The sequence below is a fragment of the Cupressus sempervirens genome, chromosome 4, assembly GCF_028749045.1.
Source record: "Cupressus sempervirens isolate cs-2001-9-10 chromosome 4, ASM2874904v1, whole genome shotgun sequence".
Lineage (NCBI taxonomy): Eukaryota > Viridiplantae > Streptophyta > Pinopsida > Cupressales > Cupressaceae > Cupressus > Cupressus sempervirens.
Genome location: NC_143121.1, coordinates 231,679,909 through 231,695,229, shown reverse-complemented (window position 1 = coordinate 231,695,229; position 15,321 = coordinate 231,679,909). Strand labels below are relative to the sequence as shown.

The 15,321-nt window shown below is 31.9% G+C and overlaps 1 protein-coding gene across 1 annotated transcript; it reads right to left on the bottom strand.

Annotated features, from left to right (window-relative positions):
- Nucleotides 1–12,756: 12,756 nt before the first annotated feature.
- Nucleotides 12,757–14,682, bottom strand: LOC149560849 (uncharacterized). Its single transcript, XM_089824846.1, has 4 exons — nucleotides 14,643–14,682; nucleotides 14,483–14,550; nucleotides 14,230–14,343; nucleotides 12,757–12,972 (listed from the first exon to the last, which is right to left on the bottom strand). Coding segments are annotated over exons 2-4 (216 nt in total). The 5' UTR covers nucleotides 14,485–14,550; nucleotides 14,643–14,682; the 3' UTR covers nucleotides 12,757–12,872.
- Nucleotides 14,683–15,321: the final 639 nt, after the last annotated feature.

Below are 15,321 nucleotides of genomic sequence, written 5' to 3'. Positions count from 1 at the left end.
AAATTCAAGTTTATGGGAGTGAATTATTGTTTTTTGGTGCTTCTTTGAAACTAATGTAATCTTCCTTTTATTGAATAAATATACTAATTTTTCTTTTCAAGATTAATTTCTACTGCATAAATTTTGGTGCCAATCTTCATAATTTTATGATGTGAAGCTAGAGTTAGGTCGAATGGGACTCCCTCATGGGATTGCCCGGATAAATGAAAGCAGTTTGAGTGTTCATTCCAAAATAAAAGTAGAGATTGCTGGAAAGAGCAGCCATGAGCCCTTAGTCCATGTACAACATCATGAGAAGGAGAAAGCACACACTATATTCTACTTTTACAAAAGATTAATGAAAACACTTAAAGGAGGCCCACCAATGCCCATACAAACTAGTAAACTATTAAGTCTATCGTTATGCTGATTTCATATTGGGAAAGAGGGGAAGATGAAGAGGGAGATGAGAATCGTATTTGAGGTAGGAGGTCAGCTATCATACTATTTGTATTTGACCCAACGAACTAAGAGCCGGGTAGATTTACTGAACTCTAATCTTTTGAAATACTCTAAGTTTCTTAATAGTCAAGAGGTGCACAAATTGGTCCCTCAAAAGTGATGATAAATGCATCACTCGCACATACTATAAACACCTTAAACCCTAAACTTGTTACTTTTCTAATTTGACATTAGAAAAGGTAGAACTATGGAGATAAAGAAAGGATAAAAAGAGAGGAATACAAGTATTTGCTAGTAGGAGGCATTGCATTGTACTTTTTGACTCATAGAATCAAGAGGTAAGGTGGATATACTAAACTCCAACCCACTAAAACATCCTAAATTTTTAATAATGGACTCTTCACTAAAGGATCCTTCAAAAATTTTAATGATTTGAAGGCTCACACCCTACTAGAAACCCCATTGCAAAAGAGAGATGATGCGAGATAAAGCCGAAGGTGAAGCTAATTTACAAGCAGGGGCATCTACATCACATTGCCAGTATTTGATTCACGGATTCAAGAGGTGAGGTAGATTCACTAAACTTTGATGTCTAAAATACCCTACATTTATTTAGTAATAATCATCTAGTTACAAGCAAGAGCCTACAACACAATGGTAACTTGTGTCTCTCATGTGGGAGGTTTTGGGTTCGATTCTATTCAAGCTTAATGTGTTAAAATTATTGATCTAGGCTTCGTCTATTACCTTTTTTTTTTAAAATCATCTAATCATGATATAGGTACCCTTCAAGAAGGAATGATTTCATTGGTAATAAACTAGGGGAACAACTATTGAGCTTGAGGATATGTATGCACATAATCAAATACCTTGCTTACATTTTCTATAGATTCCTTCAAAGAGGAGAGAAAGATAGTATTAATACTTAGAATAAACAAAATTTGTTTTATATTAGAGAAGCAGAGATAATACCATTGAGACGCAACCATCCATGCATCAACTCGTGAGCCAGAATTGAACTTGTTAATAATCTACATATCAAAAGATGGCCATAATTAGAGAAGATAAAAAGAGGGAAATCAAAATACAGAATTTTTCTAGTATCACTGATAGTAAACATAGTTGTTCTTCACATACAAAATGTATTGAAAAAGAGATTGGCCAAGGGGTTGGGAGGGATAGAGGTTTTCTTTAGTTAGTTAATAGAAATTTGAGTTGAATAACTTGCATATGTGTTGAATCAGAAAATTAAAGAAAATACGACTGGAGGCTTTCTTTACAATCATTACCTAGGAAGACCATACAGGATGAGAATGGTTGTGTTCTCTTGTTTGAATCAGCCTCCGGGGTGTAGTAAATAGGTCAGAAATGTGATGCCCTCCAATCCTTGGCCTTCTTAAAATCTAGCCATGAATAATAGAAAACAAGTCATCATGTAGTTTAGTTAAAATTTTAATAGAAAGGAAACCAATGCCCTCCTAGTTAATTTAACTTTGAGATGTCAACATGAAATTCTTACAGTGCTGAAAATTTGCTCTTTTACCAAGCACAATCCTCTAGTTTTTGGCATGTGATGTACCTGTAAGAACAGGGAAAAGTATATGCAACTATAAAATGACCTCTTCATGTAAATTAACAAATGCAATCAAAATAGGGTTGAATATATAAAAGGAACTTACATGCTTCTCCATTTCCATCACTTCATTCGATGCTTGTCATTAAGCAAGCAACATAGGGATTTCCTACCTTATTTTCATATTCATGCCTTCATAAAAGTCCCTAATTTCAAAGTAAAGTGTTTGACTGCCTATCAAAATAACACAGGGCTAAATTATCTGACTAATTAAAGCAGAACAACAATTTTTTTTAAGTTCTCGATCAATAAATATGCTTCCAAGGATCTCAAATCAAATTAACTCTAAAATTGAGCACCAAATTTAATACTTACAAAGATAGATTCATATTTCACCCAGACTCTTACAAGATTCAACTTTACATAAGTTGATAATTTACAGAGACCAAATTTATACTTCAAATACAAGAGCTAGATAGTAAATTCTTTTATCTCGTATCAAATTGTATAAGACAGAAAGGAAAAAGTGGGTATTTATGAAACCTGTAATGAAATGATCCTGATGAAAAATGGGCATTGTATTAGATCACAAGAGCTCAATACAAATGTTCATCTAAACTTATAATATAATGTCAAAAATAGTCATAAGAATGAATTGCAGAGCAACTGCTGACTTAAAAATTCATCGAATGTACTTAGAAAATCAAGATTTAAACATAGACACATCCCTAAGTCTATCCCTTTCAAACATAAGTGGACAAGTCTTCATTAGGAACAAGAAGAAGAGTAGCTAAAGAGGGTTTACCTCATCCTCCGAGATTAAGGTTTTGATCATCATTCATATGGCTTGCTACCACATACTTTTCCTTTTCCACATATTTCTTTGATCCTTCAACAATGATTTACAAAGAGGTGGTTGAAATCCTAAGATAGTCCTTCAACAACATGACACCAAAATCATTGATAAGTAGGAGATAGTTTCCACAACAAGTCAAATTGTGATATTGCTATCAGGATTTAACTGTGTGATTTTTTAGTCAAACTCATTGACCCATGTTTCATGAGTAGTGATTCAACATAAATCATTACCCATACAACAAGAAAATGCCCTTCACAAACAAGGGAGCCAAGAAAGGAGATGGGGAGGTCAGATTCACCTGAACTAAGAAAGCCCATAATATTCTGCTCAAGGTCACTAAATGTCACCTGTAAAATTTGATATAAAATATAGAAATACAAGAATCCAAAACTTTTAACCATATTGTAAACTTGAACCAAATGAATATAGTGCCTTAATTACACTGTTCAATTCTTTTCTCTCTCCTATCACTTGTGGCAACTACAATATACCATCGAACATAATAAGAAATAAAGTCTACAAAATTTTACTGTTTGGTTTACAACAACTTATATTTCTCACAAGCATATCAGTCACCTTTTTTGTCATGGACATCTCCTTATCCTTTTTTAGGATTAGCAGTAGTTGAAGAAATTCTGGAGAAGCATTTGTCATATTGTTAGCCAATTCCTTGACTAGAAAGTTGTATTTTAATTTTTAATGTTGAAATCCTTTCCATACAACATATGAGATATGCTTTCCCAGTCCTGGAAGTACTTAAAACCCTTAGGCTCTTGTTTAACCTTTGTTTTAACTATGTACATGTCGAATGCCTAAAAATCAGGGCTCTAACCTACAAACATTGATAAAGCTTTATCAAAACATGAGAGAGCTATAGAATTTTTTGGTGTATATGCAACTATTCTCTCCAGCAACTTTTTTGGCATTGCGCTGAATGATCTTCCAACATAAATCATTTGCATCTAGACAAGACTTGATAATAGCTCGTCTATATTTTTCTCAAGTAACTCCCAATCCTACCAAGATACATTTTGATCAAAGATAAATGCAAGAGTAGAATCTGCTGAAATTTGTTTAGAGAGAAAGAAAGGTCTTCCATGGAGATCAAACAAATTTCCTTTGTCACCAAAAAATTTCCAGGCTGTGTTCTTCAAATGCCTCTACATAATTTCCTCATCCTACACAAATTAAAGTGGGAAAACACCCCAAATCCTACACAAATAATAGGATATTGGGGTTGGAAAGGAGGGGAAGGTAGCCACTGCAAAACGAAGCCTATTACTTGTTATTTTCAATGATAAATGCAGGAATGAAGCCCAGCCTCCATACGAATGCGCAAATTATTTCTACCCAACCTTTTCTTTGTTATGACCCGAGTTGGTCAAAATTTTGACCAACATGGAAAAACTTAAGACAGTTTTCACCAACACATGGATGAAAACTTTAAAAAATCGTAGATTTGGTCAAAAATTTTGGTAGAAAAACAAGTGTAAATGTACTAGTGTATATAAGCAACTAGAAAGCACCAAAAGATAACCGATCAAAAACTCAAAGGTTACAACAAGAAAGCCACAAAAATCAGCTCAATATACAAGAAACTGGAAGGCATCAAAAGATAACTGATCGAGAACTCAAACGTTGCACCAAAAAAATCACACCATTCACCTCAGTTCTTTACAAGCAACTAGAAAGCACTAACAAGCAATTGATTAAAACTCATCATAGAAATACGTGAATACATCACCATAGTTGGATATAAAAGATCATGCCCAAAATATACATAACATTATCATAGAACAAAATCCCCCAAGCCTCTGGTAAACATCCTGACTGGTCAATGTACTAAGTCAAAACCCAAAACCAACACCAATAAACCATACATCACATCAAGTATACAACAATAGTAGTTTCATAGTTTGTTTGGTTTGAAAATACAAAGGTTTGATTTATGAAAAAGATTCTAGTTTTTCCATTTTCAAAGTGTTATAATTACTGAGGTTTCCAAATTTTCAAAAGAAATAAAATTTCTCAAGTAAAAAAATTGTCTCATATAAATTGTACTATATAACCAAATTTGAATCATATAAAAGTTTTAGGCAATTCTCTCAAAAATAGTTGAATTACAATTTCTAATTATAACTTTAATACATGTATATTTTCTTTGAAAAGAAACTATATAACTAAACATCTATAATTATGTATTATTAAAAACTAACAATGCTTATTAAATTATTAATAAAAATACTTATTAAATTATCAATAAAAATTTACTAAATTAATATATATATAAATTATCGGTAAACAGTCGAAGCCTAGATTAATTATTATTATATGTTAAGTGAAGGTAGATTCAAACTCAAGACCTCACACATGAGAGGCTCGCAAGTTACCGTTGCGTTGTAGGCTTTTGCCTACTAAATTAATATTATTATTAAATAATTAAATAATGATAAATAATAATTAAAATATATGATTATTATTAAAATAATAATAACATAATAATTTTAAAGGCAAGAGCTTACAACATAACGATAACTCGTGAGCCTCTCATGTGGAAGGTCTTGGGTTCAAATTCACTTAACATATAAAATAAATAATTACAACAATAACAATAATGAATCTAGGCTTTGGTCGTATATCTATCAAAAAACAAATTTATAAAAAAACATGTTAAATATATTTGAGAAGACTCCAAATTAGGGATGTCATCACGCGACCCTAGCCTTGTGTACGACTTGGCTACTACAACAATCAAGGACTGCACAGTAGCCTTGTCTATCGTCGTAGTCAAATGTGATGAATACAAGGAGAAGGGGGGTGAGGGGTGGTAGCCCCCACCCACCCAATATATATATATATATATATAATGATAAACAATAAACCCCATATGTGTATCCTTAAAAATATCTAATACAGAATTATTTCATTTTCTTAAAAATATTATTTTTTTATTAGATTGTACTAGGAATCGGGTGCAGCACGGCCCCCTTTATAAACTGCAATGCGCCGGGTAAACTTTTTAACGTGATCGGTAGAGCTGGCATGACACGCCCACCGGTACCACGGAGATGGGGGAGACTAGAACCCATGACCAACCCCCTACAACAGGGAAGATTTTAGCCAACCAAGCTAGGGCCCCTGCCCCTTCTTAAAAATATTATTATTGTCATAGTAATATATTATTATTTTGTATGTGTGTGTGTTTCTATATATATATATATATATATATATATATATATATATATATATATATATATATATATATATATATATATATATATATATATATATATATATATCTGGTAGGAAAACAAATAGAAACTATCAAATTATAACTTTAATTTTTGGTATATTTTCTCAAACTCCATCCCGAATCCAAGCAATCAAATTACAAATCCCCAAATTTATTAAACAAGAGTTTCCAATCTCAAATTCTTTCATAGGTGTTTTCAAATAACAATAATTTTAACACAAGGGTTTCGACCCGAATTAAATTCAAAAAACAAGTTCATACAAACACGGAGAAGACAAAGAGAATTCAAAGAGAAAATTATTGTGCAAAACTCAACAAGATCCTTCCTTGATCTTATGCTAACCAATGAGATGCTCAAAGCTCGCTGAAAATTCCTCTCCTTCCGAAAATCCCCTTTCTAAAATTTACTCCTCCAACCCCTGCATGTGGAGAAATGAGCTATAATTTCTTAATAAAGAGCCTTCTCCCTCTAAGCTTTATGTTTTGCAATCACATGAACCTTTTTTCCCCTTTATTATTTTATTTTATTTTAATTTCATGTGCAAACTTTTTATATTTTAATTAAAATAGACTTTATTAAATTTATTTTATCTTTTTTTTATTAAATCACAAGATATCTTTAATAATATATTTATTAACTTAAATAATAATATTATTTAGAGTTTATTGTTAAAATAGAACTTCTAAATAAATCATTATTAAATTAAATAAATATAATTACGTCAAAATTAGAACTTTAGTAGGCAAGAACCTACAACACAATGGTAAATTGTGACCTCTTATATGGGACGTCTTGGGTTCTAATCCACTCAAGTTTAATGAATAATATTAATTAATTAAAAAATACATCATAATTAATCTTGGCTTCAGCCTCTAATTGATCAAAAAATTAGAACTTTAATTAAATATTTTAAATTTATTTCTTTTATTTAATTAATTTATCAACTAACTAAATATAATTAAAATTTAATTTTTCTTTATAAAATTTTCATTAAATTAAATCATTAAATATTCTCTTTATTTGATTTAACTGAAAATCACAACAGGCCCACAAATCTAAATAAGAAAACCCAACTAAATGATAAGGCACGAATTCAAACTCTAGAGTCAAAATCATGAATTCACATCACTTGATAAATTTAAAAGGGTAAATAACTTAGATACTTGTCTTACTTTCTAGGACAATTGGCTTAGGGTTAGGATTTGGACTCAATAACTATCTTCCCTCTTTTACCATTGAGATACTACGATAGGGCAAGCTCATCTTTGCAATTCAAGGAAGTCAATGCCCGGTACCTAAAATCTGCATAGAAGCCAAGCATGTGCATACACATATAAAACTCTAAACTAAATAGGAAATAGAAAGGAGTGGTGCATCATGTAGATTTCGACTTGCACGTGATTACGACTCCCTCCCTCAACCACACCAGAAATGTCAAACATAAACAAAAATATACAAGTACACTATACACATGCAAGTGTGGGGTAAGTAACCATAAAAAATTACATATAAATCATTCCTCCAACTATCATCATGAAATAACTGAAATCACTATATGAACATACGAAACATCATCATTAGAAAGATAAACATAAAGACTTGAAATAACTGGTATCAAGTGGATCATCAAATATATAACTGAGTATGAAACAACATCCAATCAAATTAGGTAACCACGTATTGTTAATCATAAAACATAACCACAAAATTGGCCTAAAAGATTCGACAATATATCATTAAAAGTTAACTAGGGGTAGGCATCACACACACACACACACAAAGGTTAGTCAGAGAGGGGGTACAGGTTAGTTAGAGAAACAAAGATTAAGGATTACAAGTTAGAAAGAGAGAGGTTCAAAGTTAGTGAAAGAATGAGGGAGATTAAATGTGTGTGTGTGTGTGTGTGTGTGTGTGTGTGTGTGTGTGTGTGTGTGTGTGTGAGAGAGAGAGAGAGAGGGTAGAGGGAGGTGTGTGTGTGTGTGTGTGTGTGTGTGTGTGTGTGTGTGTGTGTGTGTGTGTGTGTGTGTGTGAGAGAGAGAGAGAGAGAGGGTAGAGGGAGGTTAGAGAGACAGAGGTTAAGAATTACAAGTTAGATAGAGGGAAGCTAAAAGTTAGTGAAAGAATAAGGAAGGTTAAGAGTGTGTGTGTGTGTGTGTGTGTGTGTGTGTGTGTGTGTGTGTGAGAGAGAGAGAGAGAGAGAGAAAGAGAGAGAGAGAGAGAGAGAAGTTAGTTAGAGAGAGGTGGAAAGGTGGGTTAGAGAGAGGGGTTAAGGATTATGAGTTAGGGAGACATTAGGAGTTAGTGAGAGAATGAGAGAGGTAAGCAATTACTAAGAAAGAGATATTAGGATTTTATTAGAGTGTGTGTGTGTGTGTGTGTGTGTGAGAGAGAGAGAGAGAGAGATAGAGGGGAATAAGAAAAACATGATATCACTCTTATAAATCTACTTGTTCCATGTTTGGGAAACAATGACTACGTATTTTAGACTACATTTGATTCAAATAGATGGAAAATTAAATCTTGATATCCTATGAGTATTTTAGGACCATTATGTTATGTCTTTTCAATATCTTTCCAATGCATTTTGAATAAGTCAATCACACTTCAAATGTGAAAGTTATGACTTCCAAAGTAGAGCCTATTTTTACGTCTTCAAAACCTAGCTGAGTTTTGAATATTTTCTTTTCCTTGGAGTTTGGTCAAGCTTCGTAACCCATTTGAATTTTCTTTTTTATATATTTTGACTAGACTTGGTAACCAAGTCTAGCCACTTTTTAAAATTTTGAATAACCCAATCAAGTTATTTACATTTTTTGTATTTTTTTGTGGTGTCTACTTTTTTGTACACCATCTTGTGCATACACCCCCATATAACTTTTGTTTGTTCCTCACAGACTAATTAAATATTGTGCTTGTTGTGAAAGGATGAAATAATGAAATAGAATAAACACATTTGGTGAGCTACCTCACCACTCCCATGATAATATTGTTACCTTTAGATATTGGGAGATCAACTATGAAAGTCATGGAGATCTTGGTGGCTAATAACAAGTACTGGTTTTGAATAAGTGCACCAAGATAATGTGCAAAAAATGGGGTGTATAAATTGCGACTTTATTTTTTTGAAATCGAGTAAACATAAACTTCAAAGAGACATTTGAGGGTCACACACTCAAAATCAAGAATTGAGAATAATATTACTTTGAATCTAGTTTCCAAAATACCATTTTTTTGTGCACTTAACAATATATATTATTTTTTCTAAGTATTATCATTTGAGGATCAATCATAAATTATTTTAAGTGTTCTTACACTCTCCAAAATATACTTCAATCGATCCAAAACATGTCTTCCTATGAATAAAATCATGTTTAATTAGAATATTAATCACATAACTAACTATAAATCATAAATTACATCATCTAAAACAACACAAATTTGATAGACCAAACAAATTATTCAATATTTGTCACTAATTGATCAACCTACATAACTTTTGCCCAATTTACGTTCAAATTGTGCCATGATAGACAATGCATCTTGAGACATTATTTACTCATCCATAGCTACCACACACCTTAGTTTCTACTGCAGAACCACTTTCAAGCTAATTTTCGCTATGTACATACTAGAATAATGGTTTTTGTAAAATTTAGTCAACATCAGTGACAATACAATAACTAGTCAAGCGAACATCAAACATGGACCATAAAATGTCTTCAACACAATCCGCATCAATTATTCCCACAACCCCACCTTTGGCATTGATGACAGCACTAACTGTTCACCAACTAATGATGGCAACACCAAAATATTATCTTGGCAACATCAACTATCATACATCATCAAGTTGCCCCCTCTAAGTGAATTCATCCTCTCATTTTTAGTTCTTGTACTTATCCCCTTTGTCTTCTTGTACTTCTCCCCCTTTCACAACAATGCCAAAATTGCTACTCAAATACAAGCCACCAAAATGTGCAATGAAACCATTGTCCAATAATAGCATCTTGGTTTTCTCCTAAAAGGGGAATGATCCCTAACTTGCCTCTTAAATACTCAAACATCTATAGGTAATGGCTTTCTGAAGATAACAACTTATTTCTTGGAGGCCATGTAATCTATCTTCACCTCTTTCTCCTACACAGTTCCTCTTAAAATGTGATACTTGATAACAATGTGCTTAGTTTTGAGATGTTGCACTATACTTTTTGATATATTGACTACATTGGTATTATCACAAAATACAATTCTTGATTATGTGATCTTCTTATTAATCCCTTCCAAAACATGATTTATATATAAAAATTATGAGAAATTACTAGTCTACTAAATATTATGCCTCTATTATGGATTGTGAAATGTAATTTTTCTTCTTACTTATCCATGACACAAGTCTCCCATCAATGTTACCTACTCAAAAATATCATCTTATTATACCAAAAATTATTTTCTTCCAACTTCAAGAATGATAGAAAACAAGAAGAAAATTATTAAATATGAAGTTTCATTTCATTTGTCCTCTAGGACTACTCAAGAAGATATGTTTCAATTTTTACATATGATAGATATAATCAACACAAAGCTACTTTCTAACATGAGATTTTCAAAACAAAAATTGACCATTGCCTCAACCTACTACACAACTTAAGGAAGTCCATATAGACACAATGAACATATAGCTACTTTCTAATGTAAGTTTTTAAAACATAATAATTCTCCGCACTTGTGAACTGAAGTCATTTTAAAGGAGTACACAACTTCCTAAGGAATTCCATATAAGGGAAGAGACCTAGTCACCTAGATCTCCTAATTTGTATGTGAAAATTTCCCAATTTTTTCAATAAACCTATGTAAGTGATTGAAAAGCTTAACACTAAGGTTTAGTTATTTCCACATGTATGAAGCTCTTTGTAGAAGTCGTAGAGTGCAAAGTGGTTGAAAAGTGCCATTTCAAAACATTCACCCAAACCTTGATAAAATAGTACATTTCACACAAAATGATCTAATTAACAACCAAGAAAGCTAAAAAATGATCAGCTATTAGTGCATGTGTAATTAACTATTAGTACCTTTGTGTACACGTGTTATTTTCCATAAATACATATTTATCATTTTTTGGACCACTAACTAATTCCATATAGACATATTGAATATAAAGCTACTTTCTAATTAAAGGTTGTTTAGAACAAAAGCTTTGACCATTTGCCTCAACCTTTGCTCTCCACATTTGTGAACTCATGTCATTTTACACAACTTCTTAAGGTATTACATAAAAAAAAGTTCTACTAAATACAAGAGCAAAGCAAAATTGAATCCATGTTGCAACAAGATCCTCTTTGCACTCCAACAACTATAAACTAAATTTTCAAACCTTCCAAATAGATTCTAATGAATAAAATCATTTAACACAAAGAAAGGAAGAAGCAAAATCTTATCCAATTCATCCACATTATGTCATCTTTTATTCATATCTAAAATATTCTTCCATGGCTCATCTCTAAGATATATCTTTACTATTTATTTTGTAGGAAAACAAATATGAAGATCTAAGAATACCAACTCTCTTCCATGCTTTGGTTAGACAAAATTTTAAAAAATAAAAAATTTAAACACATTAATGTAAGTCCTACATACTATTCATTTTGGGCCATTTGGTTGTCAAAATTAGAGGGGAATAGGCAAATCCAACAACTTGAATTCAAAAATTCAATGTTTGGTTAGACAAATGAAAGTTAGAATTAGAAACAACAACTTGTATTCAAAAATTCGATTTTTGGTTAAACAAATGAAAATTAGAATTAGAATTTAGAATTAAATTATAATTCTAGTCCAAAATGGGCATGGTAGAATTCCCACTAAATAGATGGAGTAGGAATAACCTCTTCCCATTCCACTATTTTTGTAAACCAAATTTTATATGTGGTCAGGTCTAGCACTTTTTTGGTGGGAATAAATAGGGTTTATGAAAGTGAAAATCATTTGTCATGTGCAAATCCCATCCATTGTACCATTTTGACTGGTTCGGCTCGACCTAATCATCATTAAATAGGGCTGAAAGAAAACTCCCCACACACATTATCTTTCACACTAACACACTAACACAGTACAAGTCTCTTAGAGATGTGGAAGAAAAAACCCTAGGATGAAAGATAACCAAACTTCAAAAAATTAAATTATTAAGATTTTAAAAAAAAAACTTATTCAAATTCCTATTTTAATTGTTGCAACCAAACAACAGAATATAAATTTTCCAACTCCTCAAATTCCTATTTTAATTGTTGCAACAATGGGGAAGTAAAATATAACCAAACCTCAAAAAATTAAATTATTAAAATTTAAAAAACAAAAACTTATTCAAATTCCTATTTTAATACAGAATATAAATCTTCCAACTCTTCTTTCATGACAACCAAAATCAAACATGTTCAAATGATGTTCCAGAAGTTATTTGACTTTCTAAAGACAGTTTGTTCTAGCATTGACGGCTATGGCATTCTGCAATTCCTTCAATCAAAAGGGCCCTTAAGAGTTATAAGTTTATAACACATAAAAGCTTTACACATATTACAATCACACACTATATTTCATTTTTCATACAAATTCATACATAGATTTTTTCCTGCGACGACTTTCCAAAATGCTTGCATTGTATTTAAAATTTCAAAATACAGTCTCTTCAATACTAGTCAACCTTTCAAATTTAGTTCTCAAATTTAACGCCTAAACAATGCTTTTTCGAAATAGGCTACTTCTTCCTACTATGACTCTTGATAGACTCAGTGTCCCTTTGTTCCGCAGCTTGTGTAGCCTTCCTAGCAGCTTTCGCTTGAAGAGCCTTCGCATCTCTGAACATAAGGTAACAACACCACAATCAAAAAAAATGTAAATATAATTAACCATCTAGAAGGAACTGACAACAGCATGCAAGAGATTTATCTTCGTAGAGTTGGGGATGGTAAAGATGGGGTAGCTGTATTTGACTCTTACATTCTTATGGTTGCTATCATTGCTGTTTGTAATGTTTAGCTGGTTTGTAATATGGTTTTTTTTGACTATATAAAAAAGAAAATACTAAAATCTCATTTTCCTTTATTATTTAAAAAAAAAACTAAAATCAAATGTTTGACACAAGTAAAAAAACACAGTTTCAAGCCCTTTTAACAATTTCTAGGTCTCACCCATTTTTCTAATCATAAAATCAACTACTTTCAACTTCTATTCTCATAACTTTACAAATGAACAAACCCAAATCTTTTCCTTAACCACGTTATTTAATCATAAATTCATTTCTACCCATCTGCTGGATTTACAATCCCGCAAAACTCCAAATGGTTTCCCACCCAATTCTTAAATTGTTCTCTGATCATAAAATCATTCCTACTCACCTTTTCTATTTACATTCTCCGAATATTTAATAAATTCAACTTCGTTTCCCTAATTATGTTGTCATACAATCATCGGCACCCAGCTTCTACAGTCCACCCAACTCTCATCCACACCCAACTTCCGCAATTAGATTCTCACAAAATTCAAATGAACCACCCAAATATTATCCCTGGTTAGAATCTGGCAAAATTCAAAAGAACCCAACCAAATCTTATTCCTTACCGGGACTTATCTGGACATATTATATTCTTTTCTTTAACTGAATATAAACCCCTGCCTTTTATAAATAAATAAAAATTTATAGGATTCGCTATAAAACTCTTCAAACAGCACATAAAAAATTATTAAATGACATTCGACTCTTTCAAAGATTAAGCTCGACTGAACCATTGGTTACTAATTTTTTGGAATAGGTGTACAAAACGGCAGTTATCTTAATCAGTATGCCTTAAAACTGGAGTCTGCAAACTCAATAGCCTTGCTCTCAACCAATATTTCATAACAATCTTCAATGCTGAAAGATTTGATGAAAGAAGCCTTACGAGTTTAGGATTCTGCATTATTCATTTCTATTACCCTCGTGTAAATCAAATACTGTAAATTCAAACGTTATACTAATTACAACTACTTAATTTGTTCTCTAATTGTTATCCATAGAATAAAACATTAAAAACAAAATCATTCACATTAAGCAGATCACGAAATCAAAACCTAACCTTTCTCTTCTCTGTTCGGGTGTGAGAGCATCGTTATGACCAGATTTAGGGCCCTTCTTTGCATTCCGGGCCTGAGCACGCTCACGATCTTTATCCCTCTGGTTTCCACGTGACCTGCCGTTAAGGATTTGAAACCCTTTCCCCCAACACAACAACCTAAAATCCTACCCAAAAACACAATTTGCGGATTTTCAAATCACATTGAAAAACAAATTGATTAGATTTTTAAAAAAGTTATAAAAGGATATGAGACATTCTCCCCCGCCCTCTTGCAACGACTCTCAAAATCCTGAGAAATTTTAGTTAGGGTTTGATTGCAATCTGCATCCAGCCACGATCACCAAAACATTAAACAGGCCTGTAATTTGAAATCCTTTATAAGCCTTAATAAATAAAAATGCTGTAGAGCATACCTGTGATTTCTCCTCCAGTACAGATCAAAGGCTTTCTTCCGCTTCAAACCTGTGCGTGCACGAATTTTATATACCAGAGATATTCCAGAACCTACGGTCGTAGATTTATTAAACAGGTTTGATAGCAATCTTACGTCCGATGAACTTTCTGGAACGCGAAATTTCGAACATTGATTTGTTTTTGGGATGTCAATGGAGGCCTAAATTTGATGGTCGTATAGGTAAGCGTTTCTTTCTTTTCTATACAAGTATTTATTTTTATTAAAATATATTTTAAATATATGGTAAAACACATATTATTATAAAGTATTTCTTTCATACTAAATTAAATCTTTTGTTTTCACCATAGAGTATTGTTGGCTACTTAGTCTTTTGGAAACAAGTGACACGTGGGTACTCTCAAATAGAAGGATTAAATATAAATTATAATAAATAAATAAATATAATAATTATTAACTAATTCAATGTTAGAGTTTAGATAAGATTATTAAAATATAATATAAATATATAGTTTGATGTTTTCATTTGATTTTTAGTGTTAAAGGTCAAATATAGTTAATTTCAAACTAAAATAGAGTAAGTGAAAATTAGTGAAATGGCTATACTCTCGAGATTTTATGTGAAGGCTAAAAAATTGTTGATTTTCTTCAATAAAGTTAAATACAACAACAAATCCACT